The sequence below is a fragment of the Columba livia genome, chromosome 2 (genome assembly GCF_036013475.1).
Source record: "Columba livia isolate bColLiv1 breed racing homer chromosome 2, bColLiv1.pat.W.v2, whole genome shotgun sequence".
Taxonomy (NCBI): domain Eukaryota; kingdom Metazoa; phylum Chordata; class Aves; order Columbiformes; family Columbidae; genus Columba; species Columba livia.
In genome coordinates, this window is record NC_088603.1 from 21,375,084 (window position 1) to 21,395,247 (window position 20,164).

Below are 20,164 nucleotides of genomic sequence, written 5' to 3' on the forward strand. Positions count from 1 at the left end.
TCAAGGTAATATCTTCAAATTTTACCATCTGAATTCTTAAGCAGTTACTTATCAAAAAATATTAATAAGAAATTGAACCTCCTCCTAAGTAGCTGCTGTTTGTCAGGAACAGCATTAAAAAGTCAGATATAGGTTCTTCCTCCTAAAATGCTGTAGTTTATTTTATTTTACAGATTTTGTGTAGTTCTCTTGTCTTCTCACAAGCAGAGATTTGGTCTACCTGGTCAGCAAGGATTATCAGGATAGGACTTTTCCTAGGACAGCACAAAACCATGAAAAGCAGAGTCAGAATGTCAGCACACACGTAAGTAACAGCATCCAGATATTATTTTTTGTCTGGAGAAGAGATTGTGTGTCAAATCACAAAAAATCACAAACTCATTAGGAGATTGCCTTCCATTAGACCTTGTTTTTTTTGAGAAACAGTAAGGCAACAGTAAGAGTGACAATAAGACTGGGGGAGGGGCCTGATGATAGAAGAATGTTGATGTTTTTCTAATAACAACTAAATTTGAAACCATTTTTCCAATAACTAAAAATGTGTGTATATTCAGAAAGAACTGGCTAATTCACAGAATAAAAACCAGATGAGACTTATCAAAAAACATAAATTTTCAGAGCTTCAGAAAGTCTCAACGCCAAATTAATAGAGACTGGGAAAGACTGGGGCAGGGCAGAACTTACTATATTCTGTCCTTCTAATACATTTCCTTGGATATCCATTATTGGTCATACCAGAAGAATTGCCTGGGCTGCTTTCAGGGTAATATAATTTATGGCACTCTTTCCAGAGACAAAGAATAGACTTATAAAGAACAATGTTTCATAAAGAATTCATGTATAGATCTTTTCTATACCTCTAGAAATCACCATAAAAATTCAGAGAAATTGTCAGGACCATAAAAGTGAATACAAAGACCAGTATCCTGCATTTAAGTTAAATATGTCAGCTGTACAAGAAAAGGTCTGTTTCTTTTTCAGACGAGATACTAATGTTATAGTATGAAATAGAGCAAGATAAACTACTATTTCTATCTTTTAAGTATTGCAGCCTGTAAGAACCAATTCCAGGCTGATTACCAGTTTACTATAGAAAGAAATAAGTTTACTTCTGAGCCATCTGCCTCTTCTGCAGCTGGGCGAAGAGCCTAGATGACCAACTAAGACTGCACTATCTGATTTATTTTTAAGTGATTGCATGTAGGTAAGGTATGAGCTTTTGACTTATCCAACAAATTGTAAGCAACCAATATAACTCCAACAATTTTTCTTCAGCTTTTCCTTATGATACACCATATTTGTAAGACAGAGTGTGATACAAGTTAGATACTTTGAAGTATTCGGCAACTGAAAATCTCTGGAGAAAAATAAGGTGATTAGAAAATGTTGCTCCATAGAAGTTATCTTATTTCTATAGTTATGATTATTTCAGGATACCTTAACATACACTTTCCATAGAAGAGTTTTCCTTTCTCTGAATTCATGCTTGTTCATAATAAATTACCAAAGTTCCATTAAAATTGGAAAACCAATTTATATACATTGTTGGAATATATACGTAACTCTTCCAGTTAATTAGAGGTACTTAAAATATATAATTTGAAAATTTCACTTTCTATTATGCTATATAATGCATTAAACTGCTTAGGGAATTCTTAAGGTATGGCTAACAAGAGTAATTAACATAATAAAGCTAGAACAAGTACTTGTTTATGGACATAGGCTGCAGCTAATAGAATAACATTCCAAATACAGGATGTTTCAAAAAGATGGACCAAATTTCAAAGATATAGTGATTTCAAATTGAGTCCATTGTTTTGAAACACCCTGAAGCATTTGCCTGAGCCTTTTGGTGGAATTATTCAGAGAAAGCAAACAAAACTTTTGTTCAGTTTGAGACTGAGCAGATGCCACCTGTGTGAATACATTATTTCACTTTAAGCCTTAATCAGCATGTGGTGAATTCTCCAAGGAGCTTTTTAGTCATTAAAACAGAACAACGCCAAACCAAACAAAAACAAACAAAACACAAAAGAACCCCTCAAACCAACCAAAACAGCTTCTTGAACATCATGACAACTAATGCATACACAGGCTATCCTATCTGAACAACAAGAACTGTAAAAATACAAAAATACAAATAAATGTTACTCAAGAACATTTTTATAACTTCTGTACTGACATTTATTTAACTATCAAACACTTTATTGACCCTTATAAATGAAGGTCTACACTAAAAGCTGTTTCTTTCCTTGGTTTTCTTCCCCTTTTGACTCTTCAAAATCAGGAATGGCTGATGTTCCTATCAGAATCTGTTTACACATATACGTATTTTTTTTTCTTCCGATACTGTATCCTATGCTATATTTCATTTGCAGTAAACCACTACCTTTATCACAGAATAAACATAGCATTATAAGGTGTTAAAACTTAACTGTTTTGGGGTCGTTTTGTTTGTTTGTTTCACAATTCAAGTCACTACACTGCTTGTGTAGCAGAAGTGAGATTGTAAATTCTCCGAGAAACTGGCAGCAAAGTAAATTTGCTACACTGCGGAGATACTTTATTAAGAGAGCAAAGATTAAAGAGCTAAACATTTTGTCTCTTAAATAATTATGAACCACTTTGATACTACATAAAACTCTTCCACCACAAATGAAGACCTCTCTGACTGTTTTCATACAGAAGAAAACCAACCCAGTTGAATGATGATAGATCCTCCTCAAGTATGGTTCATAAAAACACTAACAAGCCCTCAATGGCAGCCATATTCTGAGTTGCCGTAATTACTCATATGTTCAACCACTAGTTATAACATGAAACTATCTTCCACAATCCATGGGCAAATATTTTTGTTCAGATGCTGCACCCAGCCGAAATAGATAGGAGTTCCTCTGCTAGGTATAATGGCTCTTTTCCTTTCATTAAAAATTCGCCACAAGGGTCATACACGATAAATTTGATCTTTCTTTCATCTACATATTTTTATTTCCCTTGAAAAACACAAACTTCTTTGCATGATTGTGCTGCACTCATTTGTTTTCAATGTTTTTTTTAAGTAAAAGCATAGCAGCAGTAGAATAATTTCAAAAGAAAACCAAAACAAAAATGATTTTTTAAGTGTGATATACACTGAAATATGAAATGCCACAATTTTCCTCTGGTCTCTGAAAAGAAAACAGGTATCGTATATATTTGTGTAACAGCATACCTCCATCAATGCATTCTGGGGTGAAAGAAATATCATCAAGAGCAAATTCGGTGGGTTGACTCCAGCCCACTTCAGCCTCGAAGACAGCTCTGAAAGGGCTGTTACTGGAAAGGACTACATTTGCATACATCCATTTGTTTTCTTCATTTCTGGTAGAAGACCACATAAGAATATCCATTCCATGTTCTTCAGCTGCGTATACCTGTTGTAAGTAAAACCCAAGAGATGCAACTGAGCCACCATGGGGCAGCAAAGGAGTGCAGCTGTCCAGAGAACACAGCCCAAGCACAGCAGTGCAGGTACCTGCCTGGGGTACTACTGGCCCTCTAAGATATGGTTCGAACCCACACCTTATTGGTGATGACTAAATGTTACTGAATATTTTTGCTAATGCTAGTTCAGCTGAAAATAAAGAGCTACCATGAAAACAAAATAAGAAGAACAGTAAATACAATCACTAATTGGAAAACGTACAGAGAGCCTTAGCCTGACATACAGAAGTTAATGAGTAAAGACCAAACCCCAAATTCACCAAAACATTGAAGAAAAGACTCAGAAGGATCCTGAGCTATCCTTTCATCTCTAAAAGGTGACCTCCAGATAGCTGTAGACTGGGTGAAGATTTTAGAGATACAACTTAAAAGCTTAACATCTATGGAATTAAGTCCATAGTCTGGTAAAACAATTTATAATGATGTTTCAGGCAGTCATGGTAAATTAGCTCAAGCTTATTTAGGAAAGCCATAAATAAAAAATAAACAAAACAATTAAACAGTGAAAGTAATAAGAATGACAATGAATGAATTCACAATTAACCAACAACTGATGAATTAATGCCAAGCACACACAAAAAAAAATCTGGATATTACACAGGTAGCTGCTCTTCTCACTCAGGTATCCAAAATCTTTATACAATTAAAAAATGGTCAGAAATAATGAAAAAAAATGGAGTAATGAAAGTAAGCATATTCTAGCCATTCCAAATGATAACATTTATTTTAGGGACTGAATATTTTAATCATTCTCTCCTCATTACTTTCAAAAACATCCTTCTCTTAAGACTTTATACGAATTTTCCACTGACCCATGGGTTTAAGTTCCTACTGGAGTGCCTCAGTTCAATGATGGAGCACAAAACCAAAGGCTCAAGAAAGTTATAAACTTAAACCCATAATAATGATCTGTATGACTACATATCTTTGATTGTCCCAGCCAAGCTGGTGAGACAAATAACCTAAAAACCCAAATGCCACTGTGAACCACATACTTTATAGAAGGTGGTGTGTTGATTAATGTATCTCTGTTGCCTGAATGCTCTTGCAGTTTATTTCATTTTTGGAGGAGAGGAGCATCAAGAAGACTGATGTATGATAGTCCAAATTTGGACCTAATTTTTTCAAGCCTGATATTTGGTTACAGGACTGTGTAATAGCAATATCATGTCACTGTCTTCTTAAAAGCATACATCTTGCAGGGTAAAAGGACAAGTGTCGAGAAGAAATGGCTCATTCAACCCATAAAAAAACGAAAAACTCTGTGTAATAAGACTCTAAAGCCTTAATAAGTTGAAACCTTTAATTAGAATAACTCTACATGTGAGGTTAGGACTATGAGTCAACAGCCGTATGTGTCACTGGAATTACTCACTATTTTACAAACCATGAAATATAAAAAACTCAGTGATTTAGAATTTTACAGCACATAATAATGGTAGTGTGGTTTTAACTGTTACTATGTCATGCAGAGGTATTTTCTGGTTTTTGAAGGTTAATATTGAGATAATATCACCTTCAAGATACCTGATTGTGAAGTCTCACAGCTGCACAAATAACTGTTGGGGACGAGAGCAGAATCAAAAACATTTGAAGACAATGGTAGAGTGTCTTTTAACAGGACTGTTAAAGACTGAACCACTGCTTAAAATCAGATGCTTTTTTCCATTCCTTTTTGTTAAGTTGGGAGGAGAAGGTTTTCACAGTAAAAACTTCAAAGCATGTGGCCTGCTTGAGCAATTCTGTCTACGTACAGAGAAATTGTGTCATGTCCATACTGAGCCTGGTCTCAGGTGGAGTGTGGATATATTCTGTGTACATAAAGATCAACCCTGCATCTCAAGCTCAGCACAAACAATAAAACTATCATGAAATCTGCTGTATGTATACCGGCTACTGGGTCTGGGGTGGCAGCAAGTCAAATTTGGTCTAAAATGCAACATTTTGATGACAGTAGCTTCTGTTCTCATAGCAGTAAGGTAATTTTATATGCCTTGTCTTTCTTTTCTTTGAGTTTTAACTCATATTTACTGTACAATAAGGACATTCAGACATGTTATTACTATGGATTAGTTGATATGTTGTATTAATCTGCGTGGCTCTTTTCTCAGTCAAGTTTGACTGAAGTTTAAACATAGTGTATGGTTTCTCATAACAAACACATAGGTAACCTGTGGAAACTGATAGCATTTAGTGTAAATCTCTAAACTGGTACATAGGAACTGTCAGGTGAGCTCCCAGCTCTGCTCCATTTTTCATGTGTACTCCTGGGGAAATCCATCAATCCCACTTTCCACCGAAGTACTCCTGAATATTTTACTTAACTACGCCAAGTCTATATCTATCCATAACTATGCCAGGAATGGTTCTGTTTTCTATGTATCTTAAAAAAAATTAACCTAAATTTCTAAAATAACAATACATAATTCAAAATATATACTAATTCAAAAGAGATTACAACTGAATTCAGAAAATTGGGAAGCCCAAGGAGTCTGTTCCTTCAGTTTACAAATCTTATTCTCTCATAGTTTGTGCCCATAGAAAGTGAAGAAATAATTACAAGAGGTAATACTGTATTCTCTGCTAAGGTTACCCACATCACTGAGAGTATGAAGCATCTTCTGGGTCAGGAAGTGCATTTAGCGTATACAAGATTTTTGCTGACCTGCGTAACCATACATGGCACTTGAAAGGTACAGCAAATTCTCATGGATATGAGGTCCCTGGGTAGCTACAGCTGTGTGGTGCTTAGTGCCTTCAGAGACCAAAAAACCTCCCTACACAGCATCCTATGAACTGTGTACAAGCCAGCCTGGTGATGGAAACAAGTTAACATGTGAAAGAGAAAAAAGCTAGCAAGATGGATCCCACTATATGATGTATAATGAAAAAAAAACCTGTAGCGAAGTCCCATTCAGCAACTCTATCTGTCAATAAGGGGAGACTGTGCTCCAGCTAATACTTGTCTGGTTATGGACTAAATCCCATCATTTTAATTAAAAAGTGACAAGCATGTCTGTACTAACTAGTCACTGTATCTGTGTATTCCTCATTCTGTGTTGACACCATTTCTAGATCACACACACAACTGAAATCAAAAAGAATAGGAACCAAGAGTAGTAGAGCTATCATTTCATTCACTGCAGAGTGAAAAGCTCAGTGGAAATACCCAATATGCACTTCGTAGTGATTTTAAGAAGAATTTAGCATGATAATCTTCATGAGACGAATGTGTGAGTAAAGCTTTTATACTTGCTTCGTGGTCTTTCTCCAAGGTGCCTTTGTCAGCTGGATCATTTGTAGTCCATAAGTGAAAAGCATTCTTTAGCACATCCTACTTTCCTGCCTTAAAATCATGACTCATTTCTAATTCTCCACAGCATGTCCTGTGTGTCAGAAACTTCTGAATTCTTTTTTACAGCTTCCATTTCATTTTGGGGATGGCAAAAGTGCATGTACTTTTGAAGGTCACATAATATAAACTGCTATTTTCTACTCAGTCATCAGCAGTTACAACTTATGTGGCTCTCCTGTACCTTCATGCTGACTTCTCAAGATACAATAACATATTATCTTCCTCATCTTGCCTGACTTTGGCTGTTGGCATACTGGAAGGTAATATGTTCCATCTGAACTGAATAATCACTTAGAAGTCAAAGTAGATCTAAAGGGTGAATAATGAGAGGTGAATTCTCCCATCATTCCCAAGATATAGTCTTTAATCACCAGTCAAGGAAGCAGGAAAACCTTGCGAAAGAGAACTTGTATTTTCACTTCATTTGGCACCAGAGACTTGTGTCAGCTGAGGAGACTTTCCACTGGCTCTGGTGAATAATGACACTATGGCTCTACATCCTCCAGATCATGCCTCAGTTCTGTTAGTATCAACAAATATCAAGGCAGAAAAATGATGTATTAGAGTTATACTATCATATCAGGAATTAATTTTGGTTGTACTTCTCAATTTTATCACCAACTCCTGAACGGCAGAGATAGAATGCTTAGTGAAAGCTGAAAGCCTTGTCTCTCTGACACATGACTGATAGGATCCCCATTGGAATGAAACAGGTGTAAAAATCATCTCCATTTCTTGCTGAAACTTCTCTCATGTTTGATTGAATGTAACTAAATAGTCATAAAAATGTAAAGAAAAACAACAACTTTTTAAAATTTACATTTGCAGCAAATGCAGTAAAAATTGTTTATATTAGCTCTTGAGCTATACTTCTTCAGAGCATATTAAGTTATATTTTAGACTAGTCATTTATTTAATGCTGAATAACTCACCTGTCAAAGGCTGTTGCCATATGCTCCTAAGGAAAGCTAGTGGTTTTGTACTTAATTGTTAAAAAGCAACTTATTTCTCCTGTTGGTTAATAGTTGACTGATGTCTCAAAGCATCAGTATTCAGATCTCTTTTAAATAGCATCCATTCTATATTACTGCAAGAGCTGCTGTAATCATTGTGTCCTTTTTAAATATAATAATAATCACCTATGCTTTTGGTTTGCCTTTGAACAAATTCTAGAGTTTATGACAATGGAAATGTGCAATTGAAATGTGTATTGAGAATGCAGAAGAGAAGCACTTTCAATTTCTTTTACTCTATTCTCAATGCTAGTTCATTTTCTAGGTTAAAATAGGATTATTCCCATAACTTCATATTATTTTGTGTAGTTATACCACATCTACTTCCTATACGAATACATCCTTCATTTTTATCTTTCTTTTTACAGATTCCCTGTATGTCATTTTAGTCACACATCTTAGTACGTTCTATATCTACAGTCCATTTTTTTTTTAAATTCAGACTTGAGCAGATTGCTGTATTTCAGATAACAGCTATAACATCAGCTTTTGTACTGATGTTATTATATTCTAACACATTATTCAGACTTCCTATTACAGTTTGACTTTTTTCACCTCCAGTGCAACCTGGAGAAAAACCTTTACTGAGCTGTTGCTTTGAAGGTTTGGGCTGTTGATTTTGCTGTTTTTCTTTTTCGTTCTTTTAGACTTTTTTTTTTTTTCACCTAAATGGTTACTGTTCATTTATATTTGTGATTTAATAACTGCAACAGTTGATGTTGAAATAGATTATTATTTTGATAAGAAAAAGCAAAACTTCTATAATTGTAAATTGGGTCTGTGTTAGGATGGTAACTTCTTGCTAAGTACTTCAGTACTTGTTATATGGCCATATCAGCAAAAATTTTGTATAAAGGTGTAACTATGATTAAGTACTGCTAATCTCAGCTCTGAGATTATGCTCATTCTAGACACAGAAATGCAAATACTACTAAAACAAATATTACTGTCTCATGATGTAGTAGAATTGTTTTTACCTTACCTTTAAGACTCCTGTTTGTCTAGAAGCAAACATCCAGAACCAGAATCGGACCCTACAGACCCCAAGGCTAGCTGGGAAGAGTTTGGTAGTAATTATTCTTGCTCTGTTTCCTTCCTTCTGGGCAGACGAATTTACATACAAAAAATGTTGTCCTTTACCTTAATAAAAAGATTAAAAAATATTTATAGTTTTTCTTAACTACTTTATGATTCAGAGCATGAGCATTATTACACACACAGTTACTCGTATCTTTTACCACACTCATGTGTATACCCTAACTTGGTTGTACAGAGATCTTCCATGTTAATAGTCTGTATCTTTGTGGTTTTTACATACAATATTAATATAAATTTCCTTGTGCTCACTCTGTCTTTTTATCCTTCTGTAAATACTTGATTCATAGTTGAATAACAAATTAAAAGCATGTTGCAAACACAAAAAATCACAGATTCTAAGGATCTGTTTGAAGGTTGACATTGCAGGTGTCAGGAGCACCTTTGCTGACAGCTCTTAGCCAGGAAAATTCCCTGTATGGTAGTAGGGAACACCTCAAAGTCCTGAGGCTTGTAAACGGGCTAAGATATCCACATTTCCTACTATTCAGTTGCTGCTGAAGAACCACAAGGTAGCATAAAAGAGAATTAATCATTCAGTCCCAAGTAGAAAAAGATGTCGCCCTCTTAGATCTTAGGCCTGTCACCTAAAGTGAAAACACCACTAAATGCGAGTGGTTGAATAGGCAAATCATGCTGCTGACTTGTTTCTTTTATTAGTTAGCAGTAGCCCCTTCTTTGTAATAACTTTAATTCCATCTGCTACAGTAAGAGGAAGAATATCCAATGTGGAGAGGACAGCATCACAAAACCTTCTATGGTAAATACCTCTTTCACATAGAGGAAGGAAACTGTTGGGACTGTCCTGACCAGCAATACAGAGAAGACCTTAGCAGACAACTTCTTCCTAAATTCAAAAAACCAACACAGCTGAGTTCAGTAGTTGTTCCTGTCTGGTTGGACCACTCCAAAGATAAATTCAACCCCATGGCTATATTCTTGTCCCTGATGTAAGAGAGTGAATTCCCCTTCATTATAATCAGATGAAGCTTTTGTCTTCGTGTTCTAGACCTTTTCAGTTTTCATTGGGAATGAAGTTCTAACTTATTTCCAGATTTAGTTTCCCTGTAACTTCACTGACAACATGCTATGAATTGTTAGCTATCTCAAAGGGCTTCTTCTGGGCACCCACTGCCTAAAAAAACCTACAACCAAACCAAACCAAACCAACAAACAAACCCCACAAACAAACAAAAACAGAAAAAAAAATCCCATTCTTCTACCTCAATCAGTTCTCCGAGCATCTTAAATAATCTCAAGACCATAATCAGGCTCAAGAACAAAGCTTTAGCTTAACTTTGCAGTCCTTTTCAAGGAGAAGCTTGAGAGCGATTGAGACTTTGAGCTAGAGAGACTGGGACTGAGAGAGGCTAGGAAGGCATGTCAGGAGCCAGGCAGCATATTTTATCTAAGGCAAGTTCTCTCCTGTCAGGACCCTCTTTACTTTTGGAAATGTGGCTTATTTTTTTACTGCTGGTAGGCTGAGCGTGGCATTGAGACCTGCTTAAGAGAGGTGAAGCTGGCTGTACACATGCTGGTATCTGCTGAGGGTCAAGTAGAGAGTAGCTGTAACAGTGTTATTAATACATCAGTGTCTAAGCATCAGTGGATGAAATGCACAAATCTTCGCCCACACCACCTGCGAAAAGTTATTGCAAGTGGCTGCTGAAGCACTGGGCTCACAGCTAGCAGGTCTGGGCAGCCTCATAAGCCTTTTTGATGTAGTTTTACTGAACAAACAGCTTTGCTGTCAAAAAGGGAGGGTAGAGATACATTTTTTCCTCTAAGCTAAAGGACACAGAGGGCACTACAATCAAGCTAGGCCATTCAGACAGTTCTGCTGTGGGGGTATATGCTCCAGTCATGGCCATACAGACAGTCTACATACGAACTCTGAACATTGCTGTCCCAAAACACACAGCACTTCTTTAATAGTATTCAGAAAGTCAATCTGTCCTATCTCTCCTTACACAAATGTATGAAGTGATGGAACACACTGGTAAGGTACAAATAAAAAAAATAAATTAGTAAGCCTGCTTACTAAGCTTTATTTCAGCAATAACTTTTCAAGCATGCTCTCTCAAGACTCTATTTTCAAACTTTTAAAATGCCTCAGTTATTCAGGTAAGATAATTTTCCTTTTCTCTGTTGATGCTGTTGAAGGTCATGCTTAGTTTTCCCAGGAGAAAAAAAATTCTGAATTTTTAACATCAGAAATGTATCCTAATACTTCTTTTAAGGGGCACAAGACATATAAAACATGATCAGAATCACAACAGTAGTCCAACCAGCCTCATGTGAGCTCTTGTAATCCTCCCTGTAAAGAGCTGATTAACAAGTGTCCTTCTGCACTGAAGTAAAATAATTCAAGAATGCATATTTGTGAAGAATAAGGTATATCCTTTATGTGTCTGTGTGGGATGCAACTTTTAAGAAGGTATGATTGTGAAGAGAGCAGCAATTGTGATGGTCTTGAGGTACATGCACAGAAGAAACGTTCAATGAGCTAATTGCTATTTTGGAAAGGAAATAAATATTTGTAAAATAAACTGCATAGTGATGGACTCAATTTCTAAAATGTAGCTTTTCCCTATATTGACAAATTATTAAAATAGTGTAAGTACCATATGCTAAGGCATGGTTGCTAAATTTTTGGCCAGACTGATGAAAACCCCCCCATGCTGGAAACCTCATTACAAGACCCAGAAGGCAAATGATTTCCTTCTCCTACAACTTTTCCACCAAAAAAAAAAAAAAAAAAGTATTATGAAAAAAAATTTTATTTCAGCTGTACAATTGGCATGGGATACAATCTAGGACTCCTTATTAGTAAGGTGGCAAACACCTTACTAATTTTAGGAAAGCAAGCCCAAAAAGCTGCTTAGTGCCGTGCTACTTCAAGAGTCAGACCCACTTGGACCAAGGTGAAAATATCAAAAATAATTTCCCATCTGAAGTGAGCTGCAGTTATTTCTATGTAAAATTGACTGCAATTTTAGGCCTTTCACTCATAAAATGAATCTATGTAATGGGCTTTCAAACTGCTATCCAACATGTCATTCTTACAGACCTGCAACTGGGCATTTGTTCACGGTGAGAATTATTTGGTATGGATTTCAGTCAAAGGAAACCCAAAATTTGTACTATTTGTAAATAATAATGGCTATCAAGGAAATGTTCTTAGTTTCTCTTGCTGTACTTGAAGCAATCTTCTTTGAGATTATGTTTTCAGATGAGGTTATCTGGGTATCACGTTGTGCCTCAAGCTTTTTCAAGAAACAGTTAAATTTTCTCAGGAGAGAAAAACCTATTTGAGAGATTATAATGACACAGATATATTAATACTATCTTCTTTATAAATAGAATGGTCCTGTATAGTTGCATACTGGCCAGCAAACTAGAAGACCAAGGTGCCTGGCCCCTTGGTACGTGATATAAGATATATGGCAAAAATATACGTGACATACAGCAACAGTTAAATAAGTTTTCTTTGGTATTTGGTTGAAGATTTTGAGGTTGAAGTGTTCTGCACTTGATTAGCTACATCTTCTGAATATTTAAATAGTTCATGGTTGCAATGTCAAAAAGTTGGAAGTGTCCTGGTTTTGAGCAAGAAAGAACTATTTCAGAAGGAAATGTATGGAAAGGAATATTTTTGAATTTGAGACCTGCATAAACTACACACTAGTCAAATTACAGAATGTTAAACAGGTGAAAGACAGTTGTTAAAAGACAGTTGCTAAAAGTCTTTGTTTTCAAATCACAGGATTTATCTTCTCCCAAAGACTGTACCAATGCAATGTTAATTTTGTTAAACTGATGCAAAATTTTTTCAAATGTACGTTTCTATCTGTCTGAAATCTGTAATGTCTATTTAAGTTTTGCCAGATGAAGCAATATAAGACACTTTCAAACCAATATGAGATTCTTCCAGACAAAGGTGTGCCAATTCACCTCATACAAAGTTGATATAATATCATGGGCTTTGTTACATTGCTATAACGGTATGCCTGTTCTGTGCAATGAATTTATTTGCTTAGTAACTAAAGGAAATGAGTTGGGAACAAGAAGGGATTGGATTTAGGTCAAGAATGGGCTGGTGTGTACTTCTGAACATTAGAGGTCATGAGCAACTAGGCAACTTGGCAATTCTGACAAGTGATTTCTCTGTAGTTAATGTGGATATTTCTTGCCCAGTTAATTTACAAGTAAATTATAATTCAGAGTAATTTTGCAAACACATTTGCTTTAATTTTGTTTTCCTTTTTCCTTCACTTTTTATGAACTTTGTTTTTCTTACAATTGCTGGGTAATGTCACAGAGGCAAAGAAGAACCAATTAAATAAGAAGTGAAATAGAAAAACAGAAAATCTCCCTGATGAGCCAGGGGTTACTGGTTGTTTTGTCATCATTATGCATCAAAGAAACAGCAAGAAAACAAGTCAGACTACTGATTTGCAAGGAAAAATTTGCCTGGGACAACTGCAATATTTCTACCTCTACCTGTCTGTTCTATTCCTTTTCAAGAGGAAAGAACTTCCACATTTACTGCCTACAGCAGCAACAAAAACTAGTATGGATGTCTGCTTCCTTTAAAATGAAAAACTGATTTGTGGCAGATAAGCAGTTTCCTCATGATCAGATGAGCAGTTCCTGCACCAGGTGCAGAATTCTCTAAAGGAAAAAGAAAGATAAATGAGTAGAACAGAAAGAGTCACAGCTAACTGCTGACAAGATGTCTCTGTTGGTTTTGGAAACATAAACACCAAAAAAAGATAGAAAATTGGAGATCATGCTGCTTACAAATTGAAGGGAAAAAACAGTAGAGATGTGATGTTTTTACACTGAATATCAACTATTCTTTGCTGATTAGATGGAAATTAAAATAGGGTTTCTAACCACTAAAGCTTCTGGAAAGCTAAACATTTCCCAAATAGAGATTGGCATATTTATGATGGAAATTAATATTCCATCCAGATTTATTATATTATACATCCTATCTAATATATTGATATGATTATGATATTAAATGATATGATGTGATGTGATGTGATAATAGTTCGCTGTCTACAAATACAGATAACTATAACTGCCCATCAATATAGTTCATCCTCCTGCCAATCAACTGTCATTTTGGTAGTAGTTTGTCAGCAACAACTTGTAGGGCCATCTAGGGAAACACTTCAGTATTAATATTTCTGCCAACCCAATATCAGGGAGATAAACTGAGATTTTTAGGTAGGAGCCTCAATCATGTGCATCCCCATACATTGTTCCTCAGCCACTCCTTAAGGACTGGTGTATGATTGCACGTTTTTCTAGACTTCATTAGGAAAAGTAGATTATTCAAAATGTTGTCAAGGAGAGAAGTATTATTGTAGCCAGTTACAATCTCAAAGAATTCAACTTTTAAAGTCAGACTGTTAAGAAAGAAATTGTCATTCATACTGCAGTTACATTAACAGAAACCACGATTACTGGGGCTTGACACATGAGGTTTCATAGAGAAATTTCATTTGAATCCTGTGACTTCTGTAAAGGAGTGAACAAAATACTAGTGAAAGAATAAAAAAATGCAGAGTTGGTGACTGAGAGAGGGAAAGATAAGAACAGATTAAGCTTGGTTCTCAGAAAAACTGGTTCTTGAACATAGCTTAGCTAGAGGTTAGCAAGATGTCCTGACGTTGCTTTGTCTGGGTGCAAGACAATACTGGAAACACAAAGCTGATACTTTCTTGGACCTGCCTATAGAACTGCCTACAATGCAAAAACATCTTCCAAAGATTGACTACAGCACGATTGGGGTCATTGGGTGGTCTCAATCAAGGTGCTACATGATATAAAGTCTACACTGTGCGCTCAGCTGACCTAAAAGAAATGGATGACTGAACTATTATTTGTGCCTTTGCTTAGTCAAAGGTTTTCAGCCATTTAGCAGCACATGGATTTACTGTCACAGCATTTCTGAACAAGACCTGATGGAATATCTTAATGACTCGTGATTATTTTCAAATATATCATCTTCCATTGAGTTAAAATTTTCATATCTGTAGTTTTTTCTAAGTTTTCAAATAGACCTTTAATTAATAGTATAATTGCAAACCTAGAGACAGTTACTGCCTCTATACAAGCATGCTGTACTGGTTTAGAAGGATGTTTGTTGTGTCCCAGATGTGATAATTAATTAGTATCTTCACATGTATTTAGCAGCTTCTTTTCTAGCAAATAACTGAACAAATGCATCAAGCTGAAGTGGAATATAAAGACTGATATAATCATGACCACTCTGAAAACAGTAATCTACAGTGCTGATGAAGCAATGATTAAAAAGATTGGTAATAGGTTACTTTGTCAGACTGTTTGGTTTTCTGTTCAAACAGAACTAGAAGTTACTAGATAGTATAAATGACAAGATTCAACATGTTAAAACACATAATATATTTTTCGCATGTTTTTTTTTTTCCTGTGATACTTTTCCTCTATTGTAATTTTAATATGAAAGGAAACACTTTTAGTGCTTGTTGGAACTGCTTTGTGAACTGTATTAAGTGCTCACTGTGATTTTTCTGCATATAGAGTAAGATCAGAGATTTGCTGTTATCTTGGCACTAATCTACAGGATTGTTTTTTAATTCATTGAGTATTTCATTATCCCAAAAGTGATGTAAGACACATGCCAATACCTGGTGTATGGTCAGCATCAAGATCCATTTGCCCAGGGACAACACTGTTGCTAATATTCCAGTCAAAATCATCATTAGGGTCTTGTGTTAATCCACATGCAGTGGTCCATTCTTGATCTTGTGTTTCAAAGTTGCAGCTTCCAGGAATGCTTGTGTAGTAACCTGAAAATACAGCAAGAGGTAAGTTATTTTCCCTGCTCTTATAGGTGAAAGTTGTAATGAACATACTCTACATAGTAATGGAAAGGATTTTGTTGGGCTAATGCTATGATTCCCTTGTGTTACATGTACTGACATAATATATGGTAGTTAGTAAGGAAAAAAATTCACCCACTGCTTCCTGGACAAGTCCTAAAACTACATTTGGCCCTTTGAAGACAACTGTGAGGCTGATGTGGCCCCCAGTGAAAATGAGTGTGACACCCTTGCAGCAGACCTTGTTTCGAGCAGGAGGTCGGACTAGATGATCTCCAGAGGTGCCTTCCCACCTTCAGCATCTGTCCTTGGGTTAGTGCTATTCACAGCATCGCCTTTGGGGATCATGACAGGAATACACAAATGCACTGAGAATCCACAGCAACACCGAACACCCTCACACACAGGCAGGACAAAGAAGGGAACCTATTAACTGAAACAAGTACAATTTTCTTGTGCATTTCTAATAAGATCTAAGCCCAAATGCATTTAGAATGTATACAATTCATAAGAGATTACCTGGCTTCAGGATTTTTACCCTAATATATTAACAGTGCATTCAGAAGGCAATTAATAATAAATATTTATGAACAATGTTTACAGGGTTGACGCAGTCACCCGACATCTGCACCTGGTGGGTACTTTTTATTTTATGGGTACACACAACCTATTTAGAAGCCATCAGAAGAGGATTGTTCCATTTATCTGAAAAACTGCTCTTATTTCAATAATTCAAGCATTGCTCTAGTTGGTTCATCAACACTGAGGCTTGCTGTTAATAAAATCATCGTGTATAATTGGCTGAAATTTGTGCAAATTGAAACTGCTTTCATGTGTGCTTTTTTCACCTCAGTACTTCCAGTGGGTTAGTGAAAGAGAATGAAAATTTTGTAAGATTGTCTGACTGGACTGAATGAAGCATAGAGTAAGTAATTTCCATGAGTTTATTAAAAAAAAAAAAAAAAAAAGTCCACCAGCCTACATGGATACAATTCATTTCATTCTGATTCTGTTGTATATTCTGCACAGAGGAATTGCTGCTGAGTAGATTATGGTCCATTTACTTCTTTGGAGCTACGCTAGTATAAAACTATAGTAGAATGTGAAATAAGCTTGAACCTTGAGCTCAGAGAAAAGGAGAAAATTGCAGACAAATGTGGCCATAACCACTTGTGATGGGGCAGGCTAGACTGTGAAGGGCTTTATCTGTGCTCGTTTTTCTGATTAAGCATCTCCTGTTGCCTTTTTGTTAAAAATGAAGTTTCTAAGTCTAAAAGGTATTACATGCCCACTAATGTTGTTTATTCCCATTTATAAGATACACGCTCAGGGAAAAGGCATGTTTATCCAAATGTAAGGCCTCATCTATTAGAACTAAGATACAACAGATATGGAAATACTATACCTGAGGCTTATCTGGGTATTCCGTATGCCAGATTACAGTATCTCTCCTCTATTGTTAACTTGATATTTTGTCAGTCCTGCAGCAACAGCAAGACTAAGACTTATGAAAACATTTTCATGTAACTACAGCCTTTCTATAAACAATAAAAGGATAATTCACTCAATTTATTTAAAGTGAATGTCAGCATTTATTTTTTGTCTTCCCTTAGAAAAGCATTTCTGCAGTATAGCAAAGACTGTGTTGCTTTACTGTGATTCAAGATAATTTATGACCTGAAATGTTTGCATTATCTGACTAAGAAAAGAGTTGATGCTATCACAGTCCTTCTAGACAGCACAGGACTACTTCCCCCAATGGAACTACTGTATCCTGTAAAAATATTTACAGAATAAATCAAACGTCTTGATAGTTTTCTGAATATCTTCACAGAGGAGTTTACGTTGGACAGAAATTCAGACTTGCTGTGTCTCTGTTAGGTCTGTAAAATGTCATAAGGATGAGTTCACAGAGTATTCTGCTGCACGCACTTTGTGTATCTCCTGAAAAAATGTGACTATTATACAAGAAATACAGATTATAAGTTTAAAATCTATCTTTTCCTGCAATCTATTTGAAAGCGTGCTAGTTTTTTAAAGTTATCATTCAATGTAGACTCATTTCCATGAATATGACTCACAAAATTTGCTGGAATGCAAAACACTGCAGGAGGTAGAAACCAGATATAGAGGTGCCAACTTCAGTGTATGTACTTCAAAGCTGTTATTTACTTTTATGAAAACAATAAAGAGGAATAAACTCCAAGTTAAATCTCCTATAGTAACATCTTCACATGTATTCCAGGTTGTAAGTCTGCAGTCTGGTTAAAACAATATAATTTATGTCACCTCGTAAAGGATCATTATTTTTGTAACCCTGTCCAGTTAAAGTACTTAGTAACCCCATGCATGAGAAAATGCCTTTGATTTTCAAGTGGTCAACAACTAGTGGTTGATTTTCATGGAGTATTTGGACTTCATCACAGTGTGAACACTGAATTGCTGCATGTGATGCATTTACTTTGTCTACCAAGGTTACTTTTGATCATATCAGCATTATGGCAGAATTTGGCCCTCCAGTTTGAAGATTAACAATTAGACTGATTACTGAACTGTATGTACAGCTTGCTAAAACTTCCTGCTACAAAAGTCTGGTCTGGACAATGATTGTAAATAAACAAAGACATGGAGCAGGAACAAAGGCATGATGTTTCACTCTTTTTGAGTTTCAAGTCTGAACTGGAAAGCCTGTTGATTTGATCCAGATTTTCAAAACTGAGCTGTGTCCTTCTATCTCAAACAACATTAGTGAAGAATACCTACAGACAAATTTGGTCTCAGTATTCACCAGGACTGCAAAAATATAAACAGACTGGATTTTGTCCAACTGTTCTATAATAAGAGTGTTAGCAAGAAAATATTTTCATATCTCTGCAGTAGCAGCAATAACAAAGACCATGGAACATATAGTAGTGACACAACTCATCACAAAAACAAGGTTAATCTGAAAGGAAAGACAGGTCTGGTTTTAAATTATTACTTTTTACAGCAGAATCATGTAAATGTTATTGTGGATTAATTTACTTAGCTTTCTCTTTCAACATTGAGAGCTCAACATACTTTCAACTTAACAAATGAGTTTACATTTCTTCTCAGAGTTAATTTCTGTTGTAATTCACGGATTTTATTCCATAAATATGTTTTTAGCCCTTAAGGTTTGTTTTTTTTTATCAAGATATATTTAATCTTTGGTTTGAGCAAGTTAGCCTTTTGCAACTAAATCATACTTATATACTTTTTGCAGCAAATATCTCTGAGGATCTGAAAATGTCAGACCTGTGTTGGGGGAGCAAGCAACCTCCTTGTATTATAATTATCTGCTGGGTAGCTGTGGGAATTCACCTAACATATGCTACAGAATTTAAAGTTATAATTTGGACTGGATGATACACTGACACACAAAGAGATACTTACTGCAGTCAGCTTCATCTGATAGGTCTTCACAATCTGGTTTATAGTCGCAGACGAACTGAGACTCTATGCAATTCTCATTCCCACAGATGAAATCAGTGATGGCAGGGCATTCCCTGGGATTATGTCCAACTGAAACCAATAGGACATTTAAATCGTTATTGTAATTAAATCAAAAAATGATCTTTTTTACTTATTTAGCCATTTTTCACCATGACTTCAGTGATTTACTGCTTCCAAGAGCCACTATTTGTTCTCGCTCTTCTAATGACGCATTATGCGTGTCCGAACTACTGCACTGGTCTTGCCTAAAGCTTCCAGGGTAGGATGTTTTGTCTGGAAGAAAATTCAGTTCAGCATCAACACGACTGTTTCCCCAGTGTATTTGTTGTGCATGTTCCATAAAAAAGGGTTCTGTGAGCTGTTGAAAAGTACACATGCTAAATGCTTTACTATGCTCACAATTACAGGACATCATTTGGAAAATAAGAAGATTTTAAACTGAGAAAAATCACTGATATACAACATTTGCGTAATGCATAAACTTTTAAAGCCTTTATAAGATGTTTAACATTTTTTGAAGAGTTTAGGGAAACTTCTTTGAGTGTGTGAACTGCTCAGAAGTTCCTCTTATGGCATTTAATATGAAAATCTGTTTTACAACAACAATTTTTGATCACCCTGAAAGTGAGTGAAAATTGTGTCAAAAAATGAAAGTAACTTAGTAACTTGCACATAAAGTGCTAGGGCCAAAGCCAAACAGTGCTGGCATTCAGCCATTTCTGAACTGTCAGACTATAAAGAAATGTACATAATTTATTTTTAGTTCAGTGCACTGGGTGCATAACTTCAATTGGCACTAATTGAAGCAGCTCTGATAATCCCAAACGCAACATTTCAGATGCACTTCTATTAACCTAAGATTGTTT

At 35.7% G+C, this 20,164-nt stretch overlaps 1 protein-coding gene across 1 annotated transcript in view; it reads right to left on the minus strand.

The window, feature by feature from the left end:
• MALRD1 (MAM and LDL receptor class A domain containing 1) overlaps positions 1–20,164 on the minus strand; it is a 255,324-nt gene that overhangs the window by 64,949 nt on the left and 170,211 nt on the right. The window contains exons 30-33 of the mRNA XM_013370091.3: positions 19,239–19,367; positions 15,630–15,791; positions 8,834–8,991; positions 3,212–3,413 (exon numbers count right to left, since the gene is read on the minus strand). Of these exons, the coding sequence (XP_013225545.2) occupies positions 3,212–3,413; positions 8,834–8,991; positions 15,630–15,791; positions 19,239–19,367 (651 nt within the window). The remainder of the gene's footprint in view (positions 1–3,211; positions 3,414–8,833; positions 8,992–15,629; positions 15,792–19,238; positions 19,368–20,164) is intronic.